General features: G+C 37.1%; 1 protein-coding gene across 20 annotated transcripts in view; it reads left to right on the top strand.

The window, feature by feature from the left end:
• Positions 1 to 20351, top strand: part of CELF4 (CUGBP Elav-like family member 4) — a gene marked incomplete at both ends in the record, with an annotated part of 683534 nt that overhangs the window by 78192 nt on the left and 584991 nt on the right. For all 20 annotated transcript variants that reach the window (XM_080362012.1, XM_080362002.1, XM_080362013.1 and 17 more), the window contains one exon: positions 12958 to 13040. In XM_080362012.1, the coding sequence (XP_080218138.1) occupies positions 12958 to 13040 (83 nt within the window). The remainder of the gene's footprint in view (positions 1 to 12957; positions 13041 to 20351) is intronic.

Genomic DNA, 20351 nt, shown 5'->3' with positions numbered 1-20351 from the left:
CAAAAAAAACCAACAAAACAAAACAAAACCTAGTAGAATTACACTTGCTTTTTTACAACTGACTGTCATTTTTCCCCTGAAATTGATCTTTATAAAATAAGTATACTACTTAGAAAAACTTAGTGGGTGGCTGGCTGCTCAGCTCTGTGCAACACCTTAAAAATTGTAGACAATTGCCCAGCTGACTGCAGATGTATTGCATTTTAATATAACTTTCCATGTCAGTCAGTGGACGTTCTGACTTGTTTTCTTAAAAGAATTGTCTTTCTCTTCTGTTAGACAAAGTGTTAAACTGTTGGATAGAATTGTAAAAGTTAGAAATAGGGAGAGGAGGGGGAATGGAGGCCCACTGAATGCATTTGTTCTTGGATCAGTATTAACTTTTGTTTATGGTTTCAAGTGACTTGAGTAATAAAAGTTCCATGAAAGACTGATTTACTCTAATGGCTGGGAGAGACATTTAGTTATGTCTACTTTTACCTTCTGTAGGGTCATAAACTTCCATCTTATAATTTGCAATTGTGCTATATTGTGTGAGAATCCGTGGTCATTATTCTGCTCTAAGGTTGCAAGCATCTCTCTCTCCTTATGCCTCACAGTGGAATAAGAGGACAAAAATCTTACAGAACTGTCATATAAACAGTGACATTCAAGATGTTGGAATATTGCTGGGTTAAAAGTCTGTACTTGTGGTCGCCCCCACCCCATGTTGATTTAACTCTTCTTTCTGCCTTTTTCCTGCCTCCCTCCAATACACACACACTTATAGACAGTCCTTAACCATGTTTAAGGGCTTATTCCCCTATTGTCTATAAACTTACAGGATCTGGCAAAGCTCAGGTTGTGTGGTCATGAACTGCACTCATACATGTAAACTTAAATAAAAATGAAATTAAATACACAAAAATGGACACAATTTCGAAGCAATATACTTCACAATGGCAATATGTTACAATTACACAAAATGTACACCTGGTTTAATGAGTCATTTAGCAGTAATTATTTGAAACTTTATGTCCTGCCTTTTCAAGTGGTAAGAGTTTAATTCATGGGTGGCTCATGGATACAGATATAGAGTGGTTTCAAATTGGGTCCATCTTTTCAAAACACCCTGCATATTCTTGACGAACAGATCAATTAGATGCAAAAGCCACCTTGGAGGCTGTGTGGGGGTAGCAAACACCAATATTCTCAACAGTTAGGAAGCATTGCTGATGCTTAGCCTAAATGTTCTGTTGTTGAATTTTGTGTTATTATTTTCTGGAATCTACCCTGAACAACCTTACTCCATACTTTGTGTTTGCACCTTCAAGGCTTGTAGCTGGTTATCATTTATCCTCCTGAGTCATCATTTACCCAAGTTGTACATATGTAGTTCTCTTAATCTTCATTCTTAAAGTCAGTTTTTCCAGACAATTAAGAATTTCTATTACTCATCTCTGAACTCCACCTTTTCTCTTCCCTTCCCCTTCCCCTTTCCCTTCTTTCTCTTCTTTCTCTGTTTTCCTTTCTCTTTTTTTTTTTTCTCTTTATTGTTTTTTGTTGGGTTTTTTTTGTTTATTTGTTTGTTTGTTTATTTTCCCCTTCCATGTGTTTCTTAATACTTACAGGTGATTATAGCTGGCAGGATAATTGTAGATGTGGGGTTTCTATTGATGTCAAAGAAAGGAAGTGTCTTTGATCTGGAAGTGACATACACATCATTGTATGTGATGTTGTCCATTAGCATCTGAAAGTGTCTTTTGACATTATTGCATTTCAGCTTCCTATGTCCTGCTGAACATTCAGACATTTGCCTCTGTGCCTATTCTTTGCCTGTATTTTAAGAGCTGAATCATGCAGGATGCTAGGCATGGCTAATCCTCCCCAGCAGGGATTCAGGTGACTGGGCACACTATTAAGGGGCTCAGCACCCTCTAGGATCTGTTGTGATTTATTCTCCATCCCTCTTCATGTGTGAAATCTTCGTTGCTGTGCTGTTTAAATTTAAGATCAGATCTCCTGCTTTGCTAGATAGCTCTTCCATCTTGATGAAACTGACATTTATCACACATATTCCTCCTGCCAGTCCTCAGTGCTTTGGGAGCTACACTGTTCATCCAATCTAATTTCCTTTCTCAGAGCAAAAATTTCTGTTAGAAGCCTTATCAAATTTTTTACTGAAAGAATCTACTTTATAATCATTGTTCACTAATTTTTAAGTTGATCAACAACAACGAAAAAAAAAGTGATCAAAATACCTCTCTGGTTGTGATTACTACACACTTCACCTTGTGTTCTCTATTCATCAGGAAATTGTACTTCCTTCACTTCACACTGACAAGAGCTCTTTTAAACCTTGTGCACTGAACCTTTTAAAATTACACAGATCTTGTTGTAATTAATTGCTCTGTTTCTTTTTCACTTCAAAGATTACATCCTTTTACCTTTTGTAAAAACTGGAACTTTTAGACTTAAATTCACACACTGTTTGTTTTTAACTTCTTAACCAGGAACTCATTTCCAAAATAATGGATGGGAACATATACCTGGATGCAAGGGACGCAAAGGATGTGTTTCCAGTTTGGTTTTGAGACAACCTACTTGGGACATAACATCTTAGTGAATTTATGCAGGAATTTGTCCAGGTTTATGGAATGCAGCCTGATAGGTGTTCGTAACTCTGAGTAGAGTCTTTGGAGGTTTTGGTTCAAGGCTGGTCTTCAGTACAAACCATTTGCGTGGCTTTGGACAGATGGTTAAATCTTCTTCCAGTCTGTACATGCCTGATCATGTTCCTAAATGTACACTTGAGCCAAGCTCTTAAAGAAAGCTTGTGTAATGCAACAATGGGTGAACTTAGAGCTTTTTGACAGAGAAGCAGTGGAAGCCCATATTCTTGGGACCTACCTCTCTTGCTCTGTGCTATAATAGATGCGACCTTTGAGAAGCCTTTACCATCTTTCTTGGCCATGTTCTCAGAGCAACTAATTTCACCTTGCTTTCTCTCTTATGCACACATGGAGTATGTGTCTTGTTGTTCTCAGCCATAAGCAGATAGAGGTCCATTAATTAAGAAGATTACTTCATCTCTGGCTGCTTGTAGAAGGTGATCCTACTCCATGCTATTCTATGGCCTATAGTTAATGAAGAAATCAGATTGAGAAAGAAGGGTAAGGAGAAATAGGAGATAAGAGACAATACTTGTTTGCTCCTAGCATCACTTAGAGGATAGAAGAAACTATTCAAAGTCAAAACATATGGAAAACAGCATCTGGTTATGGGAGCCTGGATGTTAATTGCCCTGACAGCTGAAATTTGTCTCCAGAAATCTTATGAAGCCAGCTGGTATTGTAGAGTTTTCTCTGGCTCATATTGTGACTCTTACAAGTTTCTGGAGACTTCCAGTCTCAGGATGATAATCTTGCAGGAGCAGCTGCTGCTTAAAGATTTTAATTTCTATATCAGCTGGAATCAGAAAATACATTCGTTGTGGATTAGGATTTGATTTCTAATATAAAAGTGGCTTCAGATGCACTTACTTGAATCTAAACAAAACCTTCTAGAACTTAGCAAAGAGATTCTAATGTTGTCCTGTTTACAGCTCTTGCATACAAAGTGAGGAGAAAAACTTGATCATAAGTAACAGCAATGTATTGACGTTGATTTTGAGAGGTGTCTTAAAGGTTTCATTCTGAATCAGAGTTCTTCAATTGGAAAAGCATGGACTTGCAAACTTGGTAAGAACAATAACTCCAGAGAGATAATTACAATAGTCTGCTTCTGAATGGGCTAGAAGTTGTCTAACAATAGCTCTTTCCTGAAGTCATTTTAATGCCTTTTGCTTTCAACCTTGAGCTGGAAATGTCAGAAGTCTATGTTGATACATGTGCCCTGTCTCAAGAGAAGAAAGAATATGAGGCTTTTTGGAGCATATGGAAGTTTGTACTTAGAACAGTTTACTTGCATGTACCTGGACAAAACTATAAATAACTAAACATTTGATGATGCTATCAACACGACATTCACTGCATGGCCCTGACATTTTTTTAAGGGTAGAAAATATTGACTTTTCTTATGTTTTTAAGTACAAACACATTTCTTGCAAACAGAGTTGATTTTATGTTACAAGAAATTTTTATTCCTCACCCTGGTGAAAGATAATGATCAGTAAGGAAAAAAAAAAAAAAATCAACTCTATGTGGATGCAGAAAGGCAAGTCTTTGAAAATGTTGTATGTGGTAGAACAGTGTAATTTATTTAGAGATGGTTTTTCTTTATGTTTGCTAAGATTCAAGGTGTGAAAGTGAATATTGTTTAACAGTAGCCTAACCTCTGGGTAATAGTTGAGAATACCTGAAGAAGGGTCCTCAAAAGAAGTGAATCCAAAAGTCAAAATAAAATTAAGAAGAGGAGGAAAAGTTTTTGAAATAGCTAAGTGTTTCAGAAAATCCACTGAGTTATTGATATGTTGCTAACAATAGAAATAACTTGAAAGGCAAGACCCACAACAGCAGGTACAGAGTCTAATTAATGCACATACTCTAAGGAGGTTTAACCCATAACTGTTTCAACAGCATGATTTTTAAATTCCTGACTTTCACTAGTGAATCACAGGCAAAAAACCCACACCTTTTTTTTTTTTTTCCCTGAGGCTGTCATGTAAAGTGATAACATAAATATGATTGAAGTAATAGGTAGGTTGAAGTGAGCCAATCTGAGAGGTGATCAGGATTTTAACTTAAACTTGATGATTCGTTACTGAGTAAAAGCTAGAACCTACTTATTCATCCTCACTTGAGTGATTGCTACAGTTTGGCTATGACTTTGTCATCAGTGTCTGAGTTCTGAAATACCAGGAACAGTGTTGCTTGGTCCAGAATACTAGTTGATCATGAGTTTCACTTTAATGTCAGGCTTTTTATACTTTAAGATCAAAAGCATGCCCTAATTATTTGATGAATAGCACCTGAGATCATGGATCTCTCCTTACAACATGGAGTCCGCAGTTATTAGGCAACAAATGAGAAGCTGAAGGGAGACTGGTCTGTATAAAAATAAGTTGTTTACTGTAATTCAAAGCATTGACTGTTTGCAGTCTCTATTAGGCACACCAGCAATCTTTTTCGGAAGACAACTACCTTAATCAGTAATGTACGTTCTTATTTCTCTAATGGGGAGTCCATTCATTGGAGATTTGCTGTCTGTATGGAAAACAGACACTTGTTCTAGGAAGTAAAATGTTCTGGCTAGCTACACTTGCAGAAACCTGAGCAGTGAATGTTGGATTGATATGGGCTCAGATGATCAAAAGTATCTCAGAAGTTTCACTATGAAATTTAAAGCTAAAACGTAGGCAGTTATGGGAAAACAAGAACTAGTATATGCTATGTCAAATCAATTGTTCATTCTGTACCGTACTTTGAGTGTGCCAGTCAGCAAACAACAGTTCAAAGCAACTTGCAAGGAACTTTCAAGACCCCAGGAGAAACTTGTCCTTGTGTGAATCAGAGCCGGAAACTGTTCCCCTTGTCCTGAAAAATAAAAAATAATAATAAAAAAAAAAATATAAAAAAAAAAGGAAAAGGGGGAGATCAAAAGCTTTCCAGTTCTGCAGTGGGATGGAGGTGAGGTAGCTGTGGAGTTACTTAGAAGAAAAATAGATGGACCCTCAGACATCTGCCAGTGACAGTGCACTCTGTTCTGATGTGCAGAAGTCCTGGGCTCAAGACCCTGCTTGCCTGATATAGATTGAGAGTCTGGACTACTGACTATCCTGGAATGAGATTCTCTTGCTGTAGGCTTTGATCAGAAATTGTGTCATGGGGCTGAGAAACACTTATTGATGAAGTATTTCATTGAAATTTCCTATGAGAAATTTTTGCTCTTTAAAATTGGTATTTTCATTAAAAACCCATTTGTTATAAAAAATCGAGATTAAACCATTGTCTGTGTTTTGTTAAAATGCTTATATACACCGACAGTTACTCAAGTCTCTCTGTTGTCTGCCTGGACAAAGCTAAATGTAATTAAGTACTGCTTAGTCTGAGGAGAGACTCTGATTTGGATTATGTATATCTATGTCTCATTTTGAAATATCATAACTGCATTTTAAGTGAGCTAATATTCTGGAAATATGGTTAACTGCATTTCTAGATTTGGACTCTTAACTTGTTATTTTTGTTGGTTTTGTTTGTTTGTTTTTAATATTGGTTTATGGGTGTATATGAGTGTGCCTTATGTATGCTTTTACATACAGATCCTTGTCGAGTTATCTATAGTAGGAAAACAACAACGTCATAATAGTTAATGAAAATAACATGAGAGGTAAAAGAAAATTAGCATTCCACACAGCAGGGCTTTTAGGATGTTAATCTGCCTTGCAATGTAATTGACAGGGAAGCTGATATCTGGGAAGATTTTTATTCCTATCTTTTTCTCTAAACAGTTAGCATTCAGTAGTTGTGCAGCAGGGGAGATGATGAAAAAAAAAAAAAAAAAAAGAAAAAGAAAAAAGAAAAAAAAAAAGTTCTAGCCAAGTGAGTGTTCTTTACCAGCAAAGATGTTAACTTTCATCAGAAGGTAGTTAATCACTGGGAGAGCAACAGATGAAGAAATTGGATAAAACATTTCCAGTTCCAAAAGTCTTTATTGATTGTGTCCCCCTCAAGAAAATTCAGCTCAATCTCTGAAACCCTCAAGTGATTAAACCTTGGGCAGTTCACTGTAGACAGAGCAAATGAGAATTGTTTCAAAACCAGACATGTAGAGCTAGGATAGTTAAAGTGAAAAAAGATTTCTTTCTCACTTTGAAATCCTAGCTGGGAGATGTAATCTGAGATGTTGATTTTAAGGTAAGAGTTTTCTTGAGTGTTACAGTCTTTCTCTATGTAAGAGATCCCTGAGTCTTGGAGCAAGGAACTGTTTTATTTTCAGAGGAAGAGCTCTCTCAGACACAAACCTGGAGCTTGGAAGATGTGGGATAGATCTGTGGTCCACCATAGATAATTTGTACACCTTGATCTGAATGTTTCAAAGAAAATTAAGGTACAGAGAGACTGAAGCACCTCTAAGCAAGATGTTCAGACCTGTGACCAGTTGAGAGTTCTTATTTCCCAGAGATGTAAGTGTTTTGCTCTCAAAGCATCTCCTCTACAAGTCTATAGCTATTCTGAAGTTGGAGCATGACCACTAGCATGTGGTCTAAGGTATGCAGTAGTATTACTCTTCTCTATTTTCTGTAAACAGCGTGAATGTCTTGGAGAGCTGTGCCTGAATTGCACTTTGCTTTCTTGAACTCCACTGTGTTCTACTGGAGTAAAGCTCTTAGTTTCTCTGTCTTGGGGTTTTGGGAAGTCAGATACATTGAAGCTCGTAGGTGAAAAGGTTCCATACTAGCAGATATTATAAATTGGTTTCTTTGTTTTTTCTTGTGTAACTGTTAACCGAAGGGTATCTTGTTCACCAGTTCATGTGGTATCCAGGTGTCTAACATAAAACATGGGAAGGCCAATTTAGGAAACCTCATTGTTAAAGTCAATTATTATTATTTTAACTAAAAACATGAAGCCAATTGACTCAATGAAAAACAAGGAAACAACTGATAGCATTGCAATATTCTCATCTTTTCTTCAGCAATGATTCTGGATTTAGTCTTACAGGTATCAGAAGGGCTGTAGTTTTGGAACTTATCACCTGTCAGCTGAGCTGCAGCAACTGGTGGATGCATACTCTACAGTCACAAATACTTGTGAACCAAAAACTGACTTAGACCACTTGAGACAAGTTTCACTAAACTTATGGTTATCCTAACTGTTCTAGATTATCACCAATTTAGCTGAGGTCAGTGTCTGAGCCAAGGATTCTTCCAAGAGAGGCAATAGATTATGGGTCAAATAATGAACCTAATTTTATGTTGGTGTAATTGCATACCTCTGCTGAGTTACAGGCAAGCTCTCCCCTTGACTGGATTTACACTCCTGAATTCAGAATCTGCTTTACTTCATGGCTTTCATCCAAGACTCTTAAAGTACCTAACAAACATTTTAATTTTCCCTCAGAATACCAAAGAACAAATATAGGCCCAGAAAGATTAAGGGTCCCTTTCCCATAATCTGTTGAAGTGTGTAAGTATTTTGTCATCAGTTTTAGATCGGACCTTTAATGCCTTGTTCGGACAGATAGTAAATACCTGGAAATGATCATGATTATAGTCTAGCTCTTAAACAACATCAACATCTCTGGATCTAGATGTACGGGAAAGCTAAAGGCATATGTTCTATGAGGTTATGTAATTCTAATAAAATCAGAGGATGTCACCAAAATACATCACACAAGTTGTAGATATTTGATCTAAACAGTGGGTAAAGGGGAGATACTGCCATGATACCTGTGGCTGTCTGCCAAAATAAGACAAGAAAGAGGGAAAAAAACCCTTAAACTTATTAATAGACAGCCAGTATGCATCAACTTCATCTCCTACCATGGATAACAAGGATTGATTATGGTACAGGTAATGAATATACTTGAGGTAACTGGGAGGTTAGAGGGGACAGGTGGAATGTGATGATGTAAACGTGCAACCCTGAAGCTAAAAGCCTGCACCTGAGGTGGCTGTGCATGGCTCTTACACCCCATATAGAAGGTAGGCATCTCCAGAGGTTTATTCTTCTCCTGTATGCTAGATCAAATGAATGTCTTGCCATTAACGAATTTTAAATAGCTAAATTTGAGTTAGGTGACCAGTGTTTTTATCTGGCCAGAACAACTTAACTGGTTTAAAGTAACTGAGAGTCAACTGATTCACTGAAGTGATAAGCACTGAGACGTCAAGTGAAAAGTTTGCTTTCCTCTGTCCCAGGATGAACTAAGTACTGGTGGGGTGAAATAATTCTTGGTTTTCAGAATTATTCTGTTCAGCTCAGACTGTGTCCCCTGACTCTTTTACCTCCCAGGCTTGTGCAAAATCTTCAGGAGACTTCCTGGTATGTTGAAGTTGCCATAGGTGCAATCATTATCCATCTGTATTCCATGCAATTATTATTTACGTTATTGAATTCCCTGGAGGTAAAATTAAAATAGAGCTTTTATTTTTTATTTTATTTTTTTTTTTCCCCCTTCTCAAGCTCTTGTTTTTGTTTCCCACTTCTCTTTAACAACCTTGTTTCCCAGGAGACCACTTGATACATCCTCATGTTTCCAAGAGACTGCAGTTCAATAGGTTGAGAGTTAATTGCCATCTGGGAGTTTCCAGATGTTTATGCACTAGCCCAAAGACCTGTCCACTGGTAGCAAATGAACAGCTGGAAAGATACAATCCAAACAAAGGATCTTTTAGATGATTGACACATTTGAAAATCTTGGCATGTTTGAGAGAAATGGAATTTAAATTAGGAGCAGTTAGGAGCAAGTCCTTCATTATCAATAATTAGTCAATTAGATTTTTTTGTTTAAATTCAGATATAATTCTCAAGCACTGTACTCAGTCAGTCACAGTCACACATACAAATAGATGACAGAAATAATGCATAGCCTTCACTCTATCTTTCCTTAAGTGAGACGTGTTCAGAAATATTAATTGTACTAATGAACATAGGCTGTTCCAGGAGGCTGGATGGTGCAAATAATTAGTAATGGAATATGAAGCTTTTCACCCAGAAGTCAGATTCACATCCAGCCCAAAGAGCTATTGGTAACTGAGTTGAGCTTAAGTTGATCTACTTAAGCATTTACTATCAAAATGGGTTTTTCTTTTTCGTGTGTTTGGTTTTTTTTTTTCCTTTGTTCCAGTGAAATAAGTAGTTCTGTACACAATCAAAAGTTTTAATGGGGAAAATTGGTTGTTCTGAAATTGTTTTGCATCTGAGTAATCAAAATTTTTAAAAATAACTTTTTTCATTGGTTTGCCTTTTCTCTGTGAAACCTAGTATAGCTGCTTCATATGACATTATTTCAAGACTCAGCTGTTTAGGGTGCTGTATCCTGTAGCACTAACCGAAGTGTTCAGTGTTCTGTTCTTTAAACAGCATTCATCAGAAACTAAGAAAATGAAGAATCCTTTGGAGGGGTCATATGGACATTGAAAGAGGTAGCCTAGGAGAAGTAACACCTGAAAGAGGTGCTACACTTGTAGTTCCATTAAGCATCACAATACAAAGGACAGATTAAGTATTTTGGTGTTTCTAAGTAGGGATGGGGCAATAAATCTTTCTACCTTTCATTCTAATGCACAAGGAACTGAAATATATAAATAATTGCAGGATGGAATAATATGTATGTGTTGTTTTATCACAAGCCACATATTAATGTTTTCGAAGAAATACTGCTCTAGTTGATGGCTGATGCTGAGTCTTATAGAGAAATCCAGTGATAAGTAAAAGGGAAACAAAAAAACTCCATGCACTGGACTTTTCAAGTTCAGGTTTGGGGCCTACTATGAACGATTAACTCTGGTTTATTCCAGTTTGCTGTTGCTAGGATGGAACTTCTTACTGTCTCTAAGCAATCAGGATTTACTTGAAGTAAATAAGGTATTATTTTACCTAAATAAATTACTTTTTTGCCCAACAGGAACAGTGTAGACTGTAATTCATGTGCATGGTCTATTTTTAAGGAGAAACAGGAAAATAAATACCTCAACAAAACACTCTTTTGTCCCTGAATAACATGTTTTTTTCTTTATCTGACCATATGAGAGACTAGATTTCTTCTTTTCCATTCCAAAACCTTTCTGTTCTTAACACCTTGTTTGGGAAACCATTGAGTTTGGATGCATTCTACTAAATACTGTTTCTGGGAGATTGTTGCTTCTACCACTTTCACAAATGTTTTTGGAGAGGACTTAATGAAGGTTTCTTCCTGATGAGAACTTGCCTCCACATGCATTTTGTGTGGATCTTGGAAGGAAACTTTGTTCCTTCAGAGAGAAGTAGACTTCTGTCTATTTAGTCTGAATTACAGTCATGATACGGTAGGAATTGCAGGACATTGTTACCCTGAACTGTCGTCATGGTCATCACAATGAGGAGAAAAATATAGCTATCATTATGGGAGCTTTACACTGCATAGTTTATCTCCAGAACAGTGCACTATGATGTGCCTAATTAGAGTGTATCAGCTGCTCCAAGTCTGCTACTAAAAGGAGACTTTCTTATTGTGTCTAGTCAACAGAGAGTTCTCAGCCTGTGATTTAGCACTGAAATTAAATTTAAGCATAGTTTCCCATTTGATTAGCAAGCTATGGGTGACTTTTAAGGGTCCTTTTCAATCCATTACTTCCACTAGCTGTAAACTCTTTGCCACAGTTTCTTCCTCTTCTCTAGTAGGTGCAGACTAACTGAAAACTCTTTCATTCAAAGTTAGAGGGGAATGAATCCAAATAATTCCAGTTAGAATATGAAAACTTATGTTCTTGTTCAGTCTCCTTTCTTGATTGTCAACTTCTGATTCCGATTCTTAGTTATAAAGACATAATAAACATGATTGGCTTGAATAAACCTTCAGAAAGCAATATAGGGTAAGAAACAGAGCAAAAAAAAATTATTTTCCATGCCAAATTGAAATATTCATCTAGCTTGTAGCTTCATCATGAGAGGAGTGGAGTGACTTTCACAAGACAATCTCTAAGAAAATATATAAATTTATGTTTATAGGAAAAAATAAAATCTCCCTAGTCTCTTGTGTGTATTAATCTATTTAAAACATTGTAAAGAAGAAAAGAACAAGTGCATGTTTCTTCAGTAATATTGTCTAAAGAGCCAGTTTGGACAAAACAGTGAACATTTTGTAGACAAAAACATCACAGTGGTGATTAGAGCTGAAAAAAGTGTTCACAGTCTGCTGTTTACTCACCTGTTGCATACTTTTTTGCATGCATGGGAAGAAGGTGGGTGGGTCAAGATGAGATTATGGGACAAGTTTGTTTCCTTGGCAGTCTCTCTTTGTTCTTATGCTGCTCTTGGAAGATGCCCACAGTTTAATAGACATGCTGCCTGAACCTTGAAAGATGAGATACCTCAATTTCAAGGAGCTGATGAGGTTGCAGACATTCTGTAGTAACTTCAGAGAAAATGTCCTTTGCATAACAAGCACTTCTTTTGCTGCAGGAACTGGCAGGTTTTCAGTATACTGCAGTAAGAAGGAATAACCTGATCACATCACACACACACATAAATGGTGTAAGAGTTTGTAACATCGGCAAATTTTACCAAAAAGTGAGTATGAAAGTGGAGAGAGAAAGCAGAGCAGGGTTTTTGCTCTCCTCTGCCATGACAGGGCATGTAGCAGCCTTTGTAGCTGATGAGACAACTTTTTGGAAGAATCAAACACATGATCCATTGAAGCATCTCTGAAGTTCTAATGATCTGCAAAACAACATGGATGTTTTGGATTGAATGTTTGGTACTTGCTGTGATTATCTTTGTATGTATGGCTGGAAGCCAAAGTGCTCTTGCAGCAGCAAGTGCAGGGTGGTGGCTTTCTGATGTGTTGCAATCAGGGAGACTACTTGTGGATGCAAGTCAGGCTAAACAATAGCCGTAGTCCTCTGCAGTAGGAAGTCCCAAGTCCTTGGATAACCTTTACTTGAAGTACTTGGTACGAAAGAAGGTCACAAGACCTTCAATATGGTGGTAGGGTCCTTGTTACCAGTGCTGTTGCTGTAGCAGGAGTGAGATCTCATGCCCTTCCTTGACACCATGTAGGTTCTTCGAGATCCTTAATCTTGTACAGTCCTCTGTATCTGATACTTAAGCATGTGTTCAAATGAAAATAAGGAGTCATAGACACGTTGTTGCTCACATTTCATCAAGGCTTGGAGGAAGTGGTGATAGCTTCATTTCTTGACTCTTTACTACTGACCTACTAAGGAGAGGTTTTCATGGCTGATGACTGATTTACTAGGCATGGGGTGATGGTGGGCTGTCTCAATTTAAAACTCTGAAGGACTGCTTTTACTGAGGTTTTGCCTTTTGTTTACAGGCTGTGCCTTCCTAACGTACTGCGAAAGGGAGTCTGCTCTAAAGGCCCAGAGTGCACTGCATGAGCAGAAGACTCTGCCGGGGGTGAGTCCAGATTGATTTTTTTTCTTTTAATTTTTTTTTAAATAAATTAATTACATGTGGTGTTCTTGTCTTGGGCTTAGAAGCATAATGTTTCCAGATGATTGGATGATTCACTATTTGCATTGTATTAATAAAATCAAGATACCACCAACCCACCCAAATGTGTTCTATGCAAAAATAAACAAATAAATAAATAAATAAATAAAATAAACAACCTAAAATCCTCTTTACTCTTACCAGAAGTCAGGAAAACAGTGATTAACTGATTATGGGCTGGCTTCTACCAGCCTTACTCAGCTGAGGAAAGGTTCTGACCACTACAATGAAATATTAGAAACATTCAGTATATGCTATCTCTACTATTTTTCCTCTTTGAAGCAGGGTGTGGCAGCAAGAAATCAAGAAACAGATCGCATTATTGAGTTATCACAGAATGAAAACATATTACTGATGACAAAGTGGTTTGACTCAGTTACTTTAGTATTCAAGCAGCTGTAGCAGATTGGAAAGGCAGTGAGACAAGGAGAAAAGAGAGAGAGACGAACACAAGATAATGAGGAAAATTATTCACATGCACAAGATCTAAGGTTCAGACAACACAAGCAGAACTAAAAATAGAATCAGGATTATGTGGGGAAGACCTGCCCTGCTGGGACATGTTTCCAGTTTAGCAATAACCAGGAGGAGGGATTGAGATACTGTTTAGATTCAGCGAGGGTATGTGGATTGGAAACAGCAGAGTGCAGTACTCCTGTGGCCAGAATAGGGTTGGTTTTACAATGACACAGAAGTCAGTGATCAAGTAATTAAGAGTGAGATCCTGATGTCTCCAACTGCATATAAACTAAGATGAAATTGATCCAAGTTCTGTCTTTATTAGTTGGTGTAGAATGACTGAGTCCTGTGTACCCATAACCTACCTTTCCAAAAAGCTTGAAACACTTCAGTTGCTCTGTGTTCATGAAGAAAGTTTTGATTCTACTCTGCTTTTTTCCATCATCCTGGGTCTATTTACCTATCTCTATGACACCTTGCGAGTATGGAGATGCCCACGCACTTGCTCATCTACATCCATCTTTGCTTTAAAAGCCATACCTTATGTAAATATATACACATACTTCATTCTCTAAAAATATGTATCTGGTAGCTGACAACTCCCTCTGATTTATCTTTTTTTTTTTTTTTTTTTTTTTTTTAATATATGTATTTTTTATATTCTAGAAACTTGGTAGCTGCAGATGTTTTCCTTTTACTTCTTTCTCCTCTAAATAGTAAAATTGAATGTACAGAAAATGAAATATTTTGAACAGGGATGTTTTACCTGAAATTTTCTGAAATATGTTTGAAATTACATATGTATTTATCAAAAATAGAGATATGCTTGTGTTTAATAGATTGTTGTGTATTTAAAAGATACTAACTGGAATTCCAATTGTTTTACTGATGCTGTTTGTTCTCCTTATTAGGATCCAGACCACTCACTCATATATGGAGCTCATATCTTACCCTGAAGTTTTATAACGGTAGTATCTTCTAGAAGACAGTGGATCAGTGAGACTAAGGGCTCAGAGTTGGGGACAGAGAGCAGCTGAAGAGTTAGTTTAGTTTAGTTTTGTTTTATTATTTTTTAATCTTAAATTGCTTCTTCATATGAGTGTAGTTGTGAATCTCGATCCATATTTTAGGGATTTTGATCACAAAACTCTTAACTCAAAACTGTTGTCTTGGACAGTGGCAAAATACAACCAGTGTTACAATCCAGACTTCCTTCAGAGGTTATACTGACTGATTCTAGACTACAAGCAAAATATTTCTTCCTTGATTTATGTCATTTCTATCACATATAGGCTATACTGACCACACTGACTTCAGAAGGCTTTTTTGTTTTGTTTTACACTTTGAGGTGATCCATCAGGAGCTGATTGAATCGGGAAGAGTGAAATAGTAAAATAGTAAAATAACAACCAGGTTTCTGAGAGTTCTGAACAGTGACTTCTTCCATCCCTTTTGATTCCAGTTCTGTTTATTTCTGGCTAAAGTTTTATTTTCCTCCAGAAAACCCTCTGCATATAGCTTTCTGCCAAGTTTCTGAACTCATCTTCTGAATGATGTCACTGCAGTTTATTTAGGGAAACCAGCTTTGTCTCTTGATAAACTATCATGCCTGGATACTATTTTATGGTTCTGATGTGAGTAACAGAGAATTATTTATGACTTACCTGACTGTTCTTGATAACATGCACCAACAATATCAAGCATAGTTCATCACCATAAAATAAAAAGCACTTGTAAGGTCAGGGGTCTAAGTCCTCATTCACATGAGTTCACAAATGACACATACATAACACCTTCTCTTGAACGTCTACTGTCTGTGACACAAACAGCACTGTTGGGGAGATATGAAAAATAATTAACAAGCCTGGTATAGTAAAAAAGAAAACAGTGCTACATTGGACCATTGAATCAAGACATCTCTTTCCCATCCCCCAGCAAATAGTGTATTTGCCTGCTCTTGCAATATTGCTGCTTGTGTTCTTTGTACTATAAAACACAGAACTGAGTCATTTTTAATAATATGCACATGGATGCTAATCTATGTAAATGGTGAGGCATGAGGAGTTTGTGTCCAGATTCAAATGCCTTGCCTCTTAGCTATGTATCACTTTGTTTTTAGTGGAGTGGCTACATGCACATATTTTACAGTAATTACTTTCTGGATGTGCTTTGTAAGATGACAGGAATATGTTTCACATATTTATGTATTATATGTGGGACATAAAGTCATCTTGTGGAATAATCAAAAGACTTCCAAGCAGGTATGTGTTGATTAATAAAGTCTTTATGGCACTTTCTTTTTGGGCGGGAAGGAATCATGATAGATATTTTGAAGCAACTAGAATGGAATGTAAAACATAAAATTATTAGTTGAATCCTCTTCATCTAGATGAATTAGGCTGTTTTGGGCAGTTTGAAATTGTCTTGCTTAAAAGGGAAGGTTAACGTAACTGGGTTTGTATGTAAAGAGCACTTTGCAAGTGTCGGACAATTCAAATTCTAGCGTTTACTTGTGATTGTTTATTTTACATATAATAGAGTAGCTGGATGATGAAGTATATTAGTTCTTTAATAATTTATAGAAATGCTTTGATGTTGCAGTAATTACATTAAAGGTCACATATCAAAGGTAATTTGGTTGAGCAGCTGTGATGGTTTCTCAGAAGCAATCAATATTGCTGTCCGTGGCGCTGATTTCACCAAGGGGACTGCCAGATTAAAGGAGGCTTATTACCAGCCAGGCAGACACGGGGGAAATCAAGAACAGATTGGAGAGATGCACTATTCTCTTTCCCTACCTATAATTAACACTTTTCACCATAATCTGCGCTAATCCTTCATAGTGGGAAACCACTGTTGGTTGTTTTTTTTTTTCTTTCCTCTCCAACATTATAAAAAGCAAATTAAGCAAGGGAAGAGTAAATGGGGGAAGCAAGAAAGTTGAGAAAGTTTGAGGTCATTCACCTTTGGGATTTCTGATGCCAATATATCTCTGAATGATAAAGTGCCATATCAAAAACAGAGTCCATGGTCTTGGGGAAAGCATGGGGAGGAGGGAGAGTGATCTAGACAATGACAGTGCAGGCGATGTGAGAATTATCTGCCTGCAAATTTGGTACAATATTATCTATTTGCCCCACAAAGCACCACAGGAAATGAAATCAGTGAAATAAAATTATGCTTTAAGTGTAGTCATTTTGATTACAAATTATAGTGAGGCCAACTTTTTCTCCCCTTTCTCTTTTTCTCTCTGAAGTGAATGGCGGAGGATAACGTTGAAAAATGTAATTACGCTATCAAGATCTACTTTTATTTATAGCACAAATAAACTGAGCTCATGTATGATAAGCACAGCAGCATTTTTTTCCTCTAATTCTTTGTGACTCTCTCAGGCAATGGGAGTGAATAGTCCACGTATACTGGATGGAGGCACTGCCTCTTTGCATAATGTTGGAAAACTCCTTGTAAGACTTGCAAAGAATAACTATGAAATTAAGTAACTAAGAAACTGTTAACCTCAGCAATCTGCAGGGCTTATTCAGGCTGGGAAATAGACTGGATTTTCTTACTATATCTGTTCCTATTAAAAGGGAGAGTGGTGCTACTGGTATGCTAAATTTCTCAGTCCATAACATAATTAGTTTTCTTCCTAACTGCTCTGACATCCTTTGTTTCTTCTGCTATCTAGAAAAAAATGTATTCTGCTTTATTCATTATATGCAAAAATATGCATCTTTAACATTGGAAGACAGGTGAGCTCATAAAACTCATATTAAACCCAGTTTTAAACAAACAAACTGAAAAACCTCTCTAATGAAACTGAAGTTGTGCTTAGGTTTTTAGGGTGTTTTTTTTTGTTGTTCTGTTTTTGTTGTTGGTTGTTTGGTTGGTGGGTTTTTTTGGTGGTGTTTTGTTTTTGGTTTTTTTTTGTTGTTGTTGGTGGTTTTTTTTGTTGTTTTTGTTGTTGTTGTTTTTCAGTTTTTCAATGTTATTGATCTTCTCTGGCTTAAATTCTTATGTATATATGAGAAAAGACACCTGAGCATGGGGAAGCGTGGAGGAAAGAATGTCTCGCAAAATCTAGCCCCTATTGAATCCTCTAATGACTCTTAAAAGAGACATAAATGTCATGTGGGCTTCAGAAGTCCTTGCACACATCAGACCACCAAGCTGATCTACTGGAAGGTGTCCTTGCCCATGGCAGGGGGGTCGGAACTAGATGATTGTTAAGGTCCTTTACAATCCAAACCATTTTATGATTCTATGTAGCATGGATTTCACTGTTCAAGCAGACTGCACTGTAATTTTACAGTCTTGTAGTCTGTAATTTTACAGTCTTTAAAAAAAAAAAAAAAAAGTTTCAAGGATTTTCCCAAAAGCTTGTTAAAATACAATTAAACCACATATCACCCTGCATATTATGTTATGCCAGAAATGGTATTATATTCCTGCGCCTTCCCATTTCAAAAATTTTCTCTACCAATGTAAATTGCAATTTGGTCAGCAGTGGCAGGCTGGATAGGTTCCATTGATTTAAGTAGCCTGCTGAACACACAGCCTGCTCACCATGCCCTTTAGATTTTGAAAGAAAACACATTTAATTGTTCCCTTGGGAGAAACATGTCTGTTTTCTGAAGTTAAAAATGAAGATGAAAAGGAATAAAACCAGATTTGAGGTAAGAGGCTTGTGAAAACCAGTCCTGTAGAAATTCTCTAGTTCTTAAAATCTTTGGGTGTCAATGTCATGGTCAAAAAGATTTATTCTTTTTCTTTCACCTCTTGTTTCCTCCTTCTGACTGACCAGCTAGTAAAAGGACTTTTGGATCTTGCTTTGGGGAAAGGAGGGGACAAGAGAGGGAGGAGAAACCACATGCACTTTCCATTTGCTAAAAACCCCTGTAGTTTGAGTGCGCTGTTGTATTCACCAGATGAGATGAAACACCTGGGTCCTATCTGCTTGGTAAACATTAAAGTTCCATTTCACTAGTTAAAGATTGGCTTCTGTATCCTTACACAACAGCCTCTAAAATACAAAGGAAACTGTCTTTCTGCCACCCAGTCCAAAGAGCTTTGGAGGAAAAGGACACAGTGCAAGTGTTCTGACAGAACCAGTGTGTTGGACATGTGGTGTTATCTCAGCTGAGACTGCTGTATTCATCACATTTGTGGTGGCTAACCAAGCTTAGCTTGATATGCAAAATGGGAACAAGGCTCCTCAGTTGTGTTTGAAATTTGATGGTGATTGAAAAATGGTGTGCAAAAAATAAATTCTAAAGGTAGCATTGTCTTACTTTCAATTTGACACTTTTTGGTTCTCGAAGGATGATTTCCAAGTTATTCAACAAAAGCTTCTGGACCTTCATTCGCTTTATGTGTTATTCAATGACAACTTTTCTCTCTGACGTGTCTGCCATAGGAGGATCAATCTAATTTTATGTACAACTGTAAAGATGAATGATAAGTAGAAAGGATTCAGGCAAGTACAAGCTGAATAAATTATAAAGGGCAAATGATGACAGGACTGGGGGTCCCAGGAGACAGTGATATGATAACAGAAACTAAAGACGAATTTATGATGGATGTAGTTAGCATGTACTGAGGCTGTTAATTCTTCAGGGTAGTTTTACAACTTCTTGTGATTGGAGCAATCAAAGTATTTCATTTTAAAGAGATGTTGTATATTTTCACTTGTCTGTTCTGCATATTTGTATGTATGGCCTCATTTATATGCGTAGCAGTAAACTCCCATAGGCTAGTCAAGCTTACCCCCCATCAAAGGGCCCCTGTTCTCCAAACCATAATGCCACTGTTTATGCATAAATAAATAGATAATGTGTAACGATTTGAGGGCAAACCTGGATCTCAGAAAAAAAAAAAAAAAAGTTTCCATTGTCATGGAACACAGCAGTCAAATCTTCAGATCTTGCAAGTAGCTGAGCACCTTCAGCTACCTTCAAAGCCAAGCCTAGGGATTGAGTTAGTTCACAGATCCCTGATGAAAAATTATATATAACAAGTTTCAGGTAGGTCAAATTTTGGGCTTAAGCCACTTTAAGAGCAGCTGATGCAGCATCATAAAGTGAGAAGCAAATCTGATCTCTGAGCAGTTCTTGATTGCATTTCATTCATACTCTTATTTCTATCTCTTGTTCCTTATTATTAAGGATATTTGCATGAAAATGATCTTTTTTCCTTCCTCTGAAGGGTTGTCTCTTGTCTGTGAGTAATGCTTACTCTGGCCTACATTTGTGAATGCCATGGGTTTGATTCTGACTTCATTTACACAAGTGTAAATCAGCAGTGATCTGATTGAGGTCAGGGGATTTATATGGCATAGGAAAGAGCAGACTCAGCTATATTTGTCACTGCTGAAATGATGTCATCGTGAACAGTACCATAGCTCTAAATGAGGAAACATATTTCTACCAAGAATCTTTGCATCCAAATATCTGATCTCACAAAACACTGAGCATCTCTGACACCTGCTGGGCCATTCAGTAGCTCCTGTGGGCTTTTTACTGGAGAGACATCCCAGCTACAAACTACAGGAATTAAAGATGGTTAGTGTCTTGGTGTCTCAACTATCTTAGCCATTAGGTACTAATGAACGCTAAACACTGGGGTTTCCATTTGCGTCACTCTACCGATTCAAGCCTATATGGGATCTACCCAGGAATAACTTGCAAGTGACAAACTTTCACTTCCCATCCCATGTTCTCAGTCACAGGGAGACAGAGGAAGAGAAGAAGAGGCACC

Source organism: Nesoenas mayeri (genome assembly GCF_963082525.1).
Source record: "Nesoenas mayeri genome assembly, chromosome: Z".
Taxonomy (NCBI): Eukaryota; Metazoa; Chordata; class Aves; order Columbiformes; family Columbidae; genus Nesoenas; species Nesoenas mayeri.
The sequence above is the reverse complement of the archived record's forward strand: the minus strand, read 5'-3'. Positions and strand labels throughout refer to the sequence as shown.